We start from the raw sequence: 17,246 nt of genomic DNA on the forward strand, positions 1-17,246 counted from the left end.
ATTCGGACTTAAGCCAATAGACAGTAAAAAAAACTTCTAAACATACAACCGTCAGTATACTATAAATATATATATGACATAATTGAAGAAAAAAAAAACCGAGAAAAATGACACGAAAATAACGATCATTAAGTGACGTCACGTTGACCAAATAGAGTGTTACCCATTCGACATATTATTTTTTACGACGACCCACGCGCCTTCACTGAACGGATTTCAATATATACTTATTGTCACCGTTATCACTATAAATCCAATCCAATCGGGGCGTGAAGGAAAAAACAGGTAACTTGTTGATACATAACGTAACGTAATGTAACAGCCTGTGAATGTCCCACTGCTGGGCTAAAGGCTTCCACTCCTCTTTTTGAGGAGGTTTTGGAGCTTATTCCACCACGCTGCTACTCCAATACACATGTGGCAGAATTTCAGACAAATTAGACACATGCAGGTTTCCTCACGATGTTTTCCTTCACCGTAAAGCACGAGATGAATTATAATCGGCTTGCTCGAGTTTGAACCCACGATCATCGGTTAAGATTCACGCGTTCTTACCACTGGGCCATCTGGGCTTGTTGATACATAATCAAAACTAATTTTAGCACATTTGTTTTATTTCTAAACTTGTCAAAACCACTTTAACGAACAATTTTATGGACACATAAATATTATGAACACATACATATATGTATTTAAAAATATATGTTGATATATCTATTTGAAATTAATATAGACTTAATAATGTTTAACAAATCACCATGAATGTTGCCAGATTTGTGTATTTTTTATCAGAAGTAGATAGAAGAATTTTTTTTTTATACATGATGATAGGTACTCCCCATCACTTTATTGGTGGTAGGGTTTTGTGCAAGCTCGTTTGTACCACCCACTCATCAGATATTCTACCGCAACACAGCAGCACTTGGTATTGGTTGTGTTCCGGTTTGAAGGGTGAGTGAGCCAGTGTAATTACAGGCACAAGGGACATAACATCTTAATTCCCAAGGTTGGTGGCACAATGGCGATGTAAGCGATTGTTAACATTTCTTACAATGCCAATGTCTATAGGCGTTAGTGTCCACTTACCACCAGGTGGCTCATATGCTCGTCCGCTTACCTATTATATAAAAATCTACCGCCAAACAGCAGTACTAAGTTTTATTGTGTTACGGTTTGAACAGGGCGAATATATAAGCACTTTTTACGTTCAACGTTGAAGCGAGAACGTCGTACTTCACCATAATTACATATTTATACAAATAACACAAATATAATATAAACATTCGCCGCAATGTAATTAGCTATTAACATAAAAAAACAATGATGACACGACCTTGTATCGACAACGGATAGTCGGAAGAAATCACCGATGAGTCAGCGAGAGGTGTCGAGTAATGAATGGACGGTACAAAAAAAAAACAAAATACGAAACACGTAATCGTTTTTACTGGTGTACACATTTTTACTGGTGGTAGGGCTTTGTGCAAGCTCGTCTGGGTAGGTACCACCCACTCATCAGATATTCTACCGCAAAACAGCAATACTTGATATTGTTGTGTTCCGGTTTGAAGGGTGAGTGAGCCAGTGTAATTACAGGCACAAGGGACATAAAATCTTAGTTCCCAAGGTTGGTGGCGCATTGGATATGTAAGCGATGGTTGACATTTCTTACAATGCTAATGTCTAAGAGCGTTGGTGACCACTTACCATCAGGTGGCCCATATGCTCGTCCGCCTTCCTATTCTATAAAAAAAAAAAAAAAAAAAAAAAAAAAAAAAAAAAAAAAAAAAAAAAAAAAAAAAAAAAAAAAAAAAAAAAAAAATCGATTATTTTATTTAAATATACATATTTAAGGATCTTAACTTCGTCGTAAAAAAAATATATCTGATATATTGTAGAGACTGATTAGAAAAATAAGATGGTGCATATTTTCGAGGCAATTACTGATGAACAACGTAAAAAAAAAAACAAAAAGAAAACCTAGAAAAGCGTTTCTTTTTTTAGGGCTAGGCTAATTAATGCGTACATTCGGCAGGCAGTTAATGCTTATATAAAGTACACATCTTAAATGTTTATTTTTGAAAGTGTGAAGTCGTAAAGTAGATATTACTGTTCTAATTCTAAATATGACTCACAAATAATATAAAATTGACTTTAGTAAAAAAGCGAATAGCATATGTAATTCTGGACGCCCATATATGGCTGCGATCGGGCCCTCAAAATTTGTGAGTCAAATCGACCTTACACTGATTTTTATGCGTCTGCGCCGAGGAATGACGTCATACGCACCCACGGTTATCGGAACAACAATCAAATATTTATAATTTATGATTTCGCATCGGGTACAGTTAAGGATTTATATCGAGACTTACTTTTAAATATATTTATATAAACAGGTCGTCTTTTATGAGGAAGTAACATCAGGATCCCAGAATGTGAAATTCCTACGATTCTACAATTAAAAACAAACGTTTGTGTGCAATACTTTTATAAGTAATTATTTCATATAATGAAAATTATAAGCAATTGTCAGCTTTGACAGAAAAAGGCTGACACATTCGCCGGCTCATCTCAGGTCTGGTGGTAGGGCTTTGTGCAAGCTCGTCTGGGTAGGTACCACCCACTCATCAGATATTCTACCGCAAAACAGCAATACTTGATATTGTTGTGTCCCGGTTTGAAGGGTGAGTGAGCCAGTGTAATTACAGGCACAAGGGACATAAAATCCAAGGTTGATGGCGCATTGGCTATAAGCAATGGTTGACATTTCTTACAATGCCAATGTCTAAGGGCGTTTGGTGACCACTTATCATCAGGTGGCCCATATGCTCGTCCACCTTCCTATTCTATAAAAAAAAAGGTCGCGATATTTTCATTTCCTTACCGGTAGTGGATAGGTAGGTGATAACAAGTGATCGCTACCTACCTGTGATAGACTTTGGCGCCGTAGAAAATATTAATCATCGCTTACATCGCCAATGCGCCACCGATCTTGGGAACTAATATATTTATCTCCTTGAGCCTGTACACTGGCTCACTCACCCTTTGAGCCGGAATATAACAATAAGTATTGTTGTGGTAGAATATGATGAGTAGATTTCACCTACCCTAACGGGCTTGCGCAAAGGTCAACCACCAAGTAAACCCTATTATCTCTGAATCTTATCCAAAATATTTACCAAATAATAAATCTTTCTCAAACGATAGCGAAGTGAACAACTAGTTTCAAATAGGTACATAAGTACTATATAGTATAATATATACACTAAAAAGACAAGTAGAATGATGTCATCTCAGAAACAATGGTGCTATTTGTGGATCGCGCGCTCCTTAGCATTGCTAACGCCATTATCTCACGGGACCGGAATTTTGATTCCGGGATAATATTATAAGGAACTACGGAAGTTTATATTTAAGATAATTTCAATTAATTAATTCTCAACCTATTTTTTTATTTCTGTTTCATACACAATAAGAAAATAAGATAACGATTATCTAAACATATAAATCTAAAAAGTTTGTGTCCGATACAGTCCGATTTGAAAAAACTTTTTACTTTTGATACCTTAATTATTGAGAAATTATAATTTATAGAACTTTATAACATCACGCTGCAATCTAATCGCGGAGCTATTTTATAGTAATGGCGCCTTACAATATTTGAAAGATGTTCGCTATTATTATTATTTTCACTTACTGAATGCAACCAATTATAATGTTGATAGATCGATCGATTTCTAGATATTACATTTTACTGGTGGTAGGGCTTTGTGCACTGGTGGTAGGGCTTTGTGCACTGGTGGTAGGGCTTTTTGCACTGGTGGTAGGGCTTTGTGCACTGGTGGTAAGGCTTTGTACTGGTGGTACGGCTCTGTGCAAGCTCATCTGGGTAGGTACCACTCACTCATCAGATAATCGAAAAGCAGCAGTACTTGGTATTGTTGTGTTCCGGTTTGAAGGGTGAGTGAGCCACTGTAATTTCAGGCACAAGAGACATAAAATCTTACGTCCCAAGGTTGGTGGCGCTTTGGCTATGTAAGCGATGGTTGATATTTCTTACAATGCCAATGTCTAAGGGCGTTGGTGACCACTTACCATCAGGTGACATACGTGGCTCATCCGCCTTCCTTTTCTATAAAAAAAAACTCCGGTATAAACTGAAACATTCAGCGGTACGCGAGGAAACTTATTGTTCCGATAAAATTAAGGGTGTCCACAAAATAAGATGTTTTTCTTGTTTACAGTCCACAGATAAACAAACAATATTTAATAGCAAAATGAACAACAAAGATCTTATTACATACAGAGCAACATTTGTTTATTAATTCATATATAAGTAATAAATTTTGTACAATTAACTAATAATTGTTAATATTTTTCTAGCGCGTGATCCAAGCGCTCGGCGTGTCGTGGCACGCGCATCACTTCGTGTGCGGAGGCTGCAGGAAGGAGTTGGGAGGGGGAGGATTTATGGAACAGGTATTTCCGAACACAACATCTACCGGAAATAAAATACACCAACTGTAGTATTAGTGTATATTCTACTAAAGACTTACTCATCAGTAATAATAGTGATTTCCATGGAAGGACAACCGTATTACAGTAGAATGACTTTCGATTGAATTATTTCTGCACGAATTTAACAATGTAATTAAAAATATGTAAGTAATGTGATGACGATGTGAATCAATTAGTCTCGCATTGCCGTTTCAAAGCATTTAATTTTCAGTGGAAGCCAATCATTGGACAGATACTAGTATTCAAGCGGTAGTTTGTAATGCAAAGCGTTTTCTCGCAGGCCGGTCGCCCGTACTGCTCGTCATGTTACGCGGACAAGTTCGCTGCACGTTGCGCGGGCTGCGGCACACCGATCGTGGACAAGGCCATCATCGCGCTTGATGCCAAGTGGCATCGCGACTGCTTCACTTGCAACGTGAGTACCGAACAAAAGACAAACTGCATTTAAGAATAGAGTACAGTATTTGAGGTGTCCTTGTGGATAGAACGCGTTGACCAGAACTAAGAACCATTTGAGTTTATCGGCTGATTGTCTTTATAATCCATAACGTGCGGGGCGGTGACGTAAAAAATCACAATCTGTATAAATTGACGCTCTCAGACGGAGCAGCGTGGTGGAATAGACTCGAGCTTCCTTTCCTTAATAGTGAAAGAAATCTTTTTATTGAAACGTACAAAAATATAAGCAGCACGGCTTGTGCTGTGTATGTTACATTCGAAATATTAAAAGGGCGAGGTCGCCAATATTGCAAGATCCATTTGAACATCCTTCTATTTGATCAGCGTTTGTCTATAACGCACAGTTCAGCTTTTCTTTAGCGGATATAATATTATATTCAAAGGAAAGTAGATTGAATATTTGTTGAAAGTCGTGTAGAAATTAACTAGTTGTTGAATTTAAAAGAGTAAATAATGAGTTTCAGGCCGATTATTTTTGGGTAACGCTTGTCGCTTCAAACGTACTTGAAAATGTATATTTTAATAAAACGCCATTACTCTTTTCTCTTTGCAGAAATGCCGGAATCCGGTCACCGATTCAACATTCTCGGTGATGGACAACAAACCGCTCTGCGGTAAATGCGCATAGAAAGCTCGAGAATGTATTTTAATTATTTATTTACACCACCCAACGACAAAGTCCAAAGTGCACATACAACGCTACTTATAAAACACCCTTATTTATTAAAAATAAAACGATATAAAAAAAATTTGAAATGAAAAAAAATCACATATATATACTTTTTATATTTACAATTCAATTTGTTCAAAATCGAATTGCACTTCACTTAAATAATTGTCTGCCAATCAAATGAGACCTGTAATCGGTCACTAGGGACGCTCCTTAGTATTATATATTGATTTTGCAAGAACAATTTAAAAAAATTGAAATGTATTGATGTAAGTGCAGACGAAATACATAACAGTATATTGGTAGGCGATAAGTTTTAAATTATAATCGATTTGTTAAACGTGTATTTTATATAAACTGAGCTTAGCTTGAAACACAAAGACATTGTAAATAACTTTAGTATATAATTATCGCTAGGCCGAACGCTTCTTGGGCTTAAATCACAATTTGTTATTCTTAAATAAAAAATGTTTACAATTTTATACGCTTCCGCGAAACTTTTATTTCAATAAATCATTTTTGTTTTTTTTTTTATTATTATTAAATATTCGCATTTTTATTTAAATTTAGAATAATTTCTCAAACCCTACATCTATGTAACTGAAATAGCATATACATCTACAATCTTCAAGGTTAGGGCTTTGAGCCAGTCTAGGTAGGTACCACCCGCTCATCACATATTCTACCGCCAAACAGCAATACTTGATATTGTTGTGTTCCGGCTGGAAGGGTGAGTGTGTCAGTATAACTATAGACACAAGGGTCATAACATCTTAGTTCCCAAGGTTGGTGGCGCATTGACAACGGAATAATCAATGTTTCTTACAGAGCCAATATCTATGTGACCACTTTCATAAAAAAAAAAACGATCAATATAATCATTATAATATCAGAAAAATAATACAACTTACCTTATTTCTATCCCTTTCACACTTCTTCTGTTCCACATTTGTCCTTTCACCTCTCGTAACATCGTCTTCAGAATTAGCATTAACATTAAAACTGCAAGCTCTTTCTTTCTCGTTCATATTTATATCTCTTGTCTCTGTCTTATTGTTTGCCTTCGTTGAACCGTTATTGTTTCTAGAATGTTCGATTGAATCTTCGGCTTCCTTTAAGGTGTTTTCTTTCTTTGATTTTGGATTATTCATAATTTTCGTATAGGTAACGTTTCTGGGTGAAACGTTCAGTTGCTTTTTGGTATTCTGTGTTGTTTTTTTTGGTGACGTGTCTAAACGGTTACGTAATCCAAACGTTTTAGGACTCTTGGGTGATGATAGCGGACTCCCATCGGGACTCATGTGGTGTGAGGTGCACTGAAATAATTTGATATGTTGAAATAATTAAGTAATACTATAATACCACTGAATTTAATAATCTCAGGATCATAGCTCATATCTTGTCTACTACATCAATACAACAGCAAGAAATAAACATTTTTCCTTGATTATTTACAAAACAATCGCTTTGTAAAAAAGAGTAACTGTTGTGTAGAAACTCTGAGTAGAAACCAGCAAGAATGCCGGGGGTAGTTTAAGACTGTATTAATCTAATAATTCCTGAAGCAATCTACGATTAAAATATATATAATATTGAAATAACACGGCTACGTACGGGCTGACTCTCCACGAGTGTGCGTATGTTTGTGTCCACGACAGGCGTCAGTCGACGAATGCTGTGTGATAACAATATCGTTACTTTTAGTACAATTTACAGCAGATTATAAACGAAAAAAATAATATATAATTATATTTCTCTAAATTTTATTTGCCACCGACTGTCTGTTAGCAGTTGTGTCATATATAAAGTTATACTTTATTCTATTTAACAATCGGGTTACTTATTTTACTTATACTTTTTTTATAGAATAGGAAGGCGGACGAGCATATGGGCCACTTGATGGTGAGTGGTCACCAAACCCTTAGACATTGACATTATAAGAAATGTCAACCATCGCTTACATATCCAATGCGCCACCAACATTGGGAACTAAGATTTTATGTCCCTTGTGCCTGTAATTACACTGGCTCACTCACCCTTAAAACCGAAACACAACAATATCAAGTATTGCTGTTTTGCGGTAGAATATCTGATGAGTGGGTGGTATTGGCGAGCTTGCACAAAGCCCTACCACCAGTATATATATATAATATATACTTTATTCTATGTGATTTGTTAATGGCTCTGTTTTATTATGCACTATAAATAGTTCTTGATTAATATATGTTTATAAACAATCCACTCTACTTTAACAACTTCTCCGATAATCAAACCGCCATTTTTCACAAGCCATAAATACCATAGATTATTTTAGATTTTGATCAGTGATGTGACGTCAATTCAAGGTGAAAGTTGTCTATTTATCTTCACTCCTGCCACTGAAGTCGGCTATATATATATTTTTATAGTATAGGTAGGCGGACGAGTATATGGGCTATGTGATGGCATGTGGTCACCAACGCCCGTAGACATTGGCATTGAAAGAAATGTTAAACATCGCTTACATCGCCGATGCACCACCAATATTGGGAACGAAGATGTTACGTCTTTCGTGTCTTTTACCACACTGGCTCACTCACCCTTCAAACCGGAACACAACCAATACCAAGTACTGCTGTTTTGCGGTAGAATATCCTCCACATGTAAATACTATTTAATACATATATTTATAACTATTGTATTTATCATCTGCCTTACAAATACAGAATACAATCTCAGGCTTGTATACACATATACGATACGCAAACCTCCACAACCCCCGCCCCCCCCCAGTGTCCCCCGGCTGGCTAAACGATACAAGCCTGCAGTTACAGAATCGCACTACATTTTATTAGATACATATCACAAGTACTTATATAAATTCAAGCGATTCGAAATTAGACAAGTGAGCTTGTCTTGAGTTATATCGTATATATAAGTACCTCGTGCTCTCCTTGGAGTTGGACGACTTGGGGACGAGGGCCGGTCGCGGGTCCACCGAGTACATCGACAGGCGGGATTCTTTCGCGTCTATAAAGATAATCATTTTATATACCTATGACAAATAAAAAAAATTATTTCACTGAACACAGATAATATATATTTTTATATTTTTTTAATAAAAATATTCCTTATTCAAATACTGATCACTTTTGTAATGGAAGTGTAGTGTAGTGTTCTATTCCAAACAGAAATACATATAAATTTGTAGTGTATATAAGGCGGAGCTATTAAAAATTGGCACGGAATATGTATATTTAAGGTTTGTTTATATTTATTCCTCCTACCATTGGAATGTATTATCATGGGCGGATTTTCCTATAGGTCGAGTAGACTCAATCTTAGTACAGCAAAATTTAAAGAGTAAAAAAAGCTTGATAATTTTTTTTTTTTAGTAAACGTCAACAGACGTAATCACCTCACAAAAAAATAAATCTCGTCAATCTTCCATAAGCCTGAGTAAACTAAGATATCAAATGTACCCCTATATAATATATAGTAATAATATGTAGTTAATACAAGTATACATAAATAAATAAGATTCTGATTTTTCATTTCGACAATAAATTATTAGCTTACACGATTCGCTCCCCGTTTTAGACCAAATCCCTATAGATTTCTTCTTCCCTTTTACTTTGCTGGCCTTCCTTGATGACGAAGCTGTCTGAAATAATAAAATTTATTCAAAAAAATTAAAAACAATGACGACAATGTCCTTCCTCTCAATTTTTTAAGATTAGCCAACTGTGCAGGATTACATTGCACAAGTATGCATTCTCCATTCCATCAATCATCAGCTAGGACGGCCTGCCAGCCAAGAGTACAACTGAATAATCTCACCGCGCTCTCGATACTGTTGAAATACTCAGTCATCCGGCGCGTGTAGTTTTCGAGCGACTCGTCCAACTTGTCACACGCCGCCTGAACGTCCTGAACGGAAGAGCAGAATCTTTTATTATATTACCTTAATCTAAAGCGGTAGCCTTCAAATGTAGTCGCTCTATATTATATTGCTTAGTGGTAACTAAGCTTGATATACAGCGACTTCATTTGATTAATTTCCGTTCATTTTTCAATTCGTGCTCTGTGGTGAAGCTAAATATTGTGAAGTGAATTGCATGTTGCTGATGAAATCGTATCGACCAACATTTATTGGAGTAGCGTGATGAAATATATTCAAAATCTTCTTTTAAAAAGGAGAGGAAATCTTTACTTGATTGGTGTCTTTACCGGCTTTTACTTTAAAGTAAGTTTACTTTATGTACTTGAAAAAAATAATTATCGTTTATTTACAATATCATTATGCTTAAGGTGGAACGGAAAGTTATCACGAGCGAAGGAAAGGAAACGATACGTGTGAAACAGATAGGAAGATTAAAAGGAAAAGATATTTTCCATCAATTTTTATATATCTCGATACAAGTGATCAGGATATTTTATACATTAATATTGTTTAGATTTTTATAAGCGATCGGTTGAGGATCGATTTGAAACGTTTTTATGTTTCGAAGACCCAAGTGAATCCGCGGAGAGATATCGGGGGACGGTTATTGTTTCGTGGACGGTACAATCATCAAATATGTCGTGCGACGCCACACCTGCGCGCCGCCCGCCGCGCGGCGCGCCAGCGGCACGAGCGCGCGCAGCCCGCCGCCCGCCGCGCCGCCCGCCGCGCTCTTGTGCAGCACCTGCACACACACACGCGGCGTTACTTACGCGCGGGGGAGCGCGCGCGGGTCGCCCCCCCCCCCCCCGCGCCCCGCACCTGCAGCGCGGCGTGCAGGCCGTGCAGCGCGCGCGGTCGCCCCCCCCGCCCCCGCACCTGCAGCGCGGCGTGCAGGCCGTGCAGCGCGCGCGGTCGCCCCCCCCGCCCCCGCACCTGCAGCGCGGCGTGCAGGCCGTGCAGCGCGCGCGGTCGCCCCCCCCGCCCCCGCACCTGCAGCGCGGCGTGCAGGCCGTGCAGCGCGCGCGGTCGCCCCCCCCACCCCCGCACCTGCAGCGCGGCGTGCAGGCCGTGCAGCGCGCGCGCGCGCGTGTGTCGCGCCGCCGCGCCCGCGCGCGCCCGCCGCTCCAGCTCCGACAGCTGCGGACAAGCGGGCGACTCGTCAGCTCCCAGTATTCACTTAAATCGGACACTAAGTTAAGCGACTTAAAAGCGAGGGGGGGCAGCGGAGTAAGTTGGGCGCGTCGAAGCCTCCGATCACCCCGACGAGGTCGGCCGCCGGGGGACGTGCCAAATCTCACACTTATCGATCAAACAGACGTTACTCTTCGAGGTGGATCCGAGCTCCTCCACCGAGACTTTGAAAGAAGTGTCAGAAGCCGTCTCAGAAAAATTGTTACGCACATATAGATGCCCAATGGCAAAAAGCGTACGCCGTTAGTGAAGTTAGAGGCATATACTCATTAGCTACCGAGGAAATTCTGTACTATAACCTTACAATAGGAATCCGTGATAGAAATGATCAAATCGTGTACAGTATGTACATGACGGAACTATTTCTATCATGTATGGCCTCTATGGCCGAACACCACCTAGATAAGTCCAAGAATCCAGGAGCGCACTATAAGTAATTAACAACAATAACAATGTTCATCTAGTCACACAACAAGACGAATTCAAAATTAAAAAAAAAATGCATACTAAAAATTTTGATTGTGTTACTGCCTAGAAATAAAACATGCGAACACATCAAACTACCCTAAAACTTATAGAAAGATACATCAAAGGCACGGACAACACATCTGTGGAGACTACAAAAAAAAATGACATCGAAAACACAAAAAAATAAAAGGAATGAATGTGACGTCACCTGTCTCTGCAGCGGGTACACGTGCACGCGACTGAACCGCGAACAGAACTCGACGGAGCGTTTCATGATTTTCGGTACATCCACTGGGTCTATGCTCCTGAAGTCTTCATTTTCCAAAAACTCACTGAAAACAACAAGCATTTAGTGCACTTCATATTTTATTTAAATCGTTACGAAGTAACAGCCTATTAGTGTCCAACTACTGGGTCGAGAAATCTACTCCGTTCGAGGGTTTGTGCCCGTAATTCACGTGTTCGAACCACTGAGTTATGTTGTCTAAGACTGGGCCACGACTACTCAAAATGTTTTATAGCTTTTGACTTTCTATTAAAAAATAGCAGCCATACAATACAAACAATAAATATATATACAGAAAAACCGAATCACTGTTAATAACAAAATTATATAAGAAATATATACATTATAAATATAATTAGCTTGATTCAACTTTAATTTACTAATATAAATAAATACTGAGCGCTCATTGGTCGCCCATCGCGTCATCGGCTGCCAACAACCAATGACCAATGATTTTGATCAATACCGTAACAGCCTGTGAATGTCCCACTGCTGGGCTAAAGGCCTCCTCTCCTCTTTTTGAGGAGAAGGTTTGGAGCTTATTTCACCACGCTGCTCCAATGCGGGTTGGTGGAATACACATGTGGCAGAACTTCAGTGAAATTAGACACATGCAGGTTTCCTCACGATGTTTTCCTTCACCGTAAAGCACGAGATGAATTATAATCACAAATTAAGCACATGAAAATTCAGTGGTGCTTGCCCGGGTTTGAACCCTACGATCATCGGTTAAGATTCACGCGTTCTTACCACAGGGCCATCTCGGCTTTTTTTTTGATCAATGTTTCAGAAAAAAGAGATTAGTCAGCATTAAACTACGTTAATTCTATAATTTACTTCTATACTGAGCCGTTTCGAAGTACCGTAGTATATAACTATATTTATTACGGTGACTAACAATTATCGTTTATTTTTAAAACTTATAAATACATTTACAGTATTATAATGATTTTAATTTTAAAGTTATTACGTCACCAACCTTGGGAACTAAGATGTTATGTCCCTCGTGCCTGTAATTACACTGGCTAACTCACCCTTCAAACCGGAACACGACAATACCAAGTACTGCTGTTTTGTGGTAGAATATCTGACGTGTACCTACTCAGACGAGCTCGCACAAAGCCATACCCACCAGTAAATATATGTAAGAAGTCATAAATAAATAAAATCAGACAGTTCACACATGTTTTCTATTACACATTTTAAAGTTAAATTTTACGTAATAATCTACGGTAAAGTTCTAAGGCGGATGTCAAAAATGTAAAAAAATAATAATAATTAAATAAACAGATTAAAGTAGATTACATATAAACGAGCTTGGATTTCACGCAAAAACGTTTCCAAACTGATTCGACACAGTCACTTAAATAAAAATGCCATTAAAACACAGCCTGTACTTTAAAAGAATCGAAAAATCAGATTCAAGCTAAAATTAACTTTATTCTATACTAATTAAAATACTATTTAAAGATTTCGATATTTTTATTTAAAAAAAAAAAAAGAAAAAGAATATCTTACAGAATATTAACGAGTTCCTCGTTGATTTTGATCATCAATTCCTTTATCTTAGCGCGGTAGATGTTGCTCTCTATCATGTTAGACACATTCTCTTCTGACGACTTACCTTGAATACGAGAATAAGGTATAAAGACATGTATATATATACATAATAATAATAATATCCTGGGACATGATTCACACACGGCCATCTGATCCCAAGCTAATCGGAACTTGTGCTATGGAAACCAGACAACTGATATACTACATATACTACTTTTATTTTGTAAATACATCCTTATATAGATAATTACACCCAGACTCAGGACAAACGGATATGCCTACGAGCCGCTTGGCGTGGTTGGTAGATAATTGCCTTTCACGCCGAAGGTTGTGGGTTCGATTCCCACCCAGGACAGACATTTGTGTGCATGAACATGTCTGTTTGGCCTGAGTCTGGGTATAATTATCTATGTAAGTATGTATTTACAAAAGAAAAATAGTATATGTAGTATATCAGTTGTCTGGTTTCCATAGCACAAGCTTTGTACAAGCTTAATTTGGGATCAGATGGGCGTGTGTGAAAAATGACCCAGGATATTATTTATCAACTGAGACAGATCAGGTATTGGCTAATGGCTTTGCATCCTTTCTACTTACTAACTTAATCTTATCAAATACCCAATATCTTTAAGATGGCTTGAACCGAGATTAAAACGCAAGACTTCATGCACCTCAACCATACAAACAATAAGTTATTTCAAAGATACTTACAGGATATTTTATCTGAGCTGTGATGTTTAGAAACTGGCAATTGAATATCATCTTCAACTTGTCTCTCACGTACTGTGCATGGACTTCCAATGGAATCATTAAGCACTTCCTCTTCAGGTCCTGGAACAGCAGATATACATAATATAATAAGGTAAATATTATTGTAAAATATACAATGACGTTATTATCATGATATATATTTAGGACCAATCGTCTTAACTTATTCATTAAACATTTGAAACTACAATGTTTTACAACTGTGTACATGCAATCACACTCACTCTCTCACTATTCCACAGCAAAATAAAGCAATATTGCCAGGCTGGTAGGTAAATACTTGCCTTTCACGCCTAAGGTTGTAGGTTCGATTCCCACCCAGGACAGACATTTGTATGCATGAACATATCTGTTTGTCCTGAGTATGAGTGTAATTATCTATATAAGTATGTATTTACAAAAGAAAAGTAACTCTGCTTAGTTTTGGACCAGATGGCCGTGTGTGTATAATGTCCCAGGATATTATTATTATATTCAATATAATATTTGACAGTAGAATAACTAATGAGTGAACAGAAGATTTGGCTCGACTACCAATAAAAATAAAATGATGAGAGGCTAACTGCTGCTACTAAATAGAATATTTTATCCTAATATATCAAAGAAGTCCAAGTTAAAGTCATAACACTTACCGGACACATCATCGTCTTTATCATCATCAAATATGTTTAACATTTCACACTCCTTCTCTGCATAATCAGTAAATGTTACCACATGCTGATTATTCACTTCTTTGGGTTCTGGATCTTCCAACTCCACATCCACCTTCGAATAAAATATTTAATGAGAACACTATAGCATATACTAATTTTGTAAAAATATACATCACATAGATATACGGCTTATTGACAATGGAAGATATAGTTACTGGTGGAAAAGTAATCAATTCTAAAACTCCAATAATTTTATTATAATGAGTGGTATCATGTTTTAAATTTGACTATATTTCACAAGCACAAGGAATAAAAACAAGATATCCATCAGATGTTTGTCTGTTTGCATTAATTTTGCAATTATTAATATTTGATAATTATATTATAATTATTATTATATTATTTTATTCTAATATATATTTAATTACATAAATAGCCGAGCTATAAATTGACACCCTTTTTATAAACTCTTGTAAATGTATATATTAAAAATAAGTATTTAATAGGAACCTCGACTTCTTCAATTTCTTGTTTCATTTTCTGAAGTTCCACATCTAACAGTTCCTTTATACATGCATCGGGCAATTGATCTATGAATTGATATGGATCATCTGAAATTATATACATAGATGACAGAAACAAATAGACATCTTTAGAAATTAATTTGTATTTTTTAATTTGTTCAATAACTTTTTGTCACGAAGTATCAACTGTGACTGGTAAAGCTAAATTTACACGCTAATAAGTTATCATTTTTATCGTTCAAATTTAATGCACAGAATGAATAAATAATAAATAAACCCACCTTGACTAATATTGCGTACAACGTCTTCCTCTTTCACGAATTCTTCCCAAATTTTCATTTCTTGTTGTTTAAGACGTTCTCTTCTTGTTGTTTTCCAGGTTCTCTCTAATTCCTCACTTTCAACGTACTGTAAATATAATAAAAGATTGAATAGTATTTAATACTATGAATAAAGTAAACGAACTATTCATCTTACTTTTAATTCCACCACTTCGACTTTAGTTTCTGGCATAAAAGAAAATCCTCTAACGCAAGTTTCCATATTAGCTTTTATATAATATTAAACAATCAAATGTAAATATATTTTTAGCAAATTAGCGCGATTTTGTAGAATATAATTAAATAAATGACATAGCTTTTTCTGTTTATGTTCAGTGATCGAAATTTGAAATATTATTCATATGACATTACTCGGAGTCCGGAAGTAAACAATATGAATCGATTCCACTTACTAAACAGAAATTGTGTTTCTATATATTAAAATATAGCTATATTTAAAAATAGACTGTAACAGAATAATTTATTATTTAAAATTTTTTTTCACAAATATGACATTATTAAATATTGCTTTCTATCGCATTCTCCAATTAAATTAAAACCTACAAGTATCCGATTGTCTAAAAAAATTGCTAGGCAACGATAAACTTATTGGTAGCAAAACTTAAATCCTTCAATGTTCCAAACGCAATCCTAAGCTTTGAATTGTACCAACAAATAAAAATTCTATCAAAACTCTTCAAAGTTCTTATAAAATAATTACTAAAATAATTTAAAAATATTTTTTGTGCCTCAATGGGTCACTCTTTATAAATACGAGCGAAAGTCACATAGATAATAATTATATGTCGTAATATCGGATTCAATTTACCTAATACATTTTCAACATGCTATGCAGCAGTCGACCGTTAGTCGACATGACAGCACCTTTGCCAACAGCGAAACAGCATACACGACACTTTCCTCAGTGGAGCCGTACTGCAATTCTGACTATCACGAATGGCACTGAAGATAGTGGCAGAGAGGTAATATAATAATAAATAAATATAGTAATATTTTCAAGATAATTTTTAGTTAGTATTAGTTTTCAAAATAATTCTTGAAAACTTTTTGGTTAAAATAGAAATAAAACAATCATTACTATTTATTTTATCTTAAAAACTTAGAAAGTAAAAAAGTACGTAGATTAAAAATGTGAGCAATTTTTTTTCTAAGTTGGCTCTTTCCTAGTTTTTCGTGGATAATTTTGTGTATCATGAAATTGTATGTTAACATACATATGTGTATATACAAGAATATTTAATGGTTTAACTGAGGTCATGTCCTAGAATGAACGTGACAACCTCGAAATAGTCACTTAATGAAAACATTACAACATTTTATCCGTTGGCACTTTTATAAATAACTCGATATCTAAGGATAAGAAACGGAAATATGTCGCTTATATATTTAACTTAAAAGTACCTACCTTATAATTTTCCCATTTATTTCGATATATAAATAGAAAGTTACATACATCTTTTCATTCGTTTTATTCAGACGTTCTTTGCGTCTCCATTTGTGTAAAATTTATTGTCTGCTCAGATCCCAAAACCAAATTTATATGCCAAGACCTTATCCAGGTAAGTTCTGTGTTTATGTGCATGTATGTTTGTTATGCTTTAACATTTTAACTACTCAGCCGATCTTTATGAAACCTTGCATCCATCTTATCAGGGGTACAGAAAAAGATAAAGGCCACCTAACGTCTCCTCGCTCACACGCGCACAAAGTCGCGGGCGGTAGCTAGTACCATATACGTTACTGTTAATGTAAAAACTTCAATATAAAGTTATATTTAGCTACTTTATTAAATATTATTTCTTTATATTTTATTAAAATAATATTAGTTATATTTAGCTACTTTATTAAATATTATTTCTTTATATTTTATTAAAATAATATTC

General features: G+C 36.2%; 2 protein-coding genes across 3 annotated transcripts in view; one reads left to right on the top strand and one right to left on the bottom strand.

Annotated features, from left to right (window-relative positions):
* Positions 1-6,137, top strand: part of LOC126773866 (transforming growth factor beta-1-induced transcript 1 protein) — a 28,424-nt gene extending 22,287 nt beyond the window's left edge. The window contains exons 4-6 of the mRNA XM_050495088.1: positions 4,384-4,479; positions 4,799-4,933; positions 5,531-6,137. Of these exons, the coding sequence (XP_050351045.1) occupies positions 4,384-4,479; positions 4,799-4,933; positions 5,531-5,605 (306 nt within the window). The 3' untranslated portion in view covers positions 5,606-6,137. The remainder of the gene's footprint in view (positions 1-4,383; positions 4,480-4,798; positions 4,934-5,530) is intronic.
* LOC126773783 (uncharacterized) overlaps positions 1-15,667 on the bottom strand; it is a 54,283-nt gene extending 38,616 nt beyond the window's left edge. For both annotated transcript variants that reach the window (XM_050494935.1, XM_050494936.1), the window contains exons 1-13: positions 15,500-15,667; positions 15,304-15,430; positions 15,009-15,109; positions 14,478-14,610; positions 13,789-13,908; positions 13,036-13,141; positions 11,440-11,563; positions 10,620-10,709; positions 9,467-9,556; positions 9,206-9,290; positions 8,569-8,656; positions 7,262-7,322; positions 6,559-6,963 (exon numbers count right to left, since the gene is read on the bottom strand). In XM_050494935.1, coding sequence (XP_050350892.1) covers positions 6,559-6,963; positions 7,262-7,322; positions 8,569-8,656; positions 9,206-9,290; positions 9,467-9,556; positions 10,620-10,709; positions 11,440-11,563; positions 13,036-13,141; positions 13,789-13,908; positions 14,478-14,610; positions 15,009-15,109; positions 15,304-15,430; positions 15,500-15,565 — 1,596 coding nt within the window. In that variant the 5' untranslated portion in view covers positions 15,566-15,667. The remainder of the gene's footprint in view (positions 1-6,558; positions 6,964-7,261; positions 7,323-8,568; positions 8,657-9,205; positions 9,291-9,466; positions 9,557-10,619; positions 10,710-11,439; positions 11,564-13,035; positions 13,142-13,788; positions 13,909-14,477; positions 14,611-15,008; positions 15,110-15,303; positions 15,431-15,499) is intronic.
* Between the last annotated feature and the right edge of the window lie 1,579 nt (positions 15,668-17,246).

The sequence above is a fragment of the Nymphalis io genome, chromosome 15 (assembly GCF_905147045.1).
Source record: "Nymphalis io chromosome 15, ilAglIoxx1.1, whole genome shotgun sequence".
Taxonomy (NCBI): domain Eukaryota; kingdom Metazoa; phylum Arthropoda; class Insecta; order Lepidoptera; family Nymphalidae; genus Nymphalis; species Nymphalis io.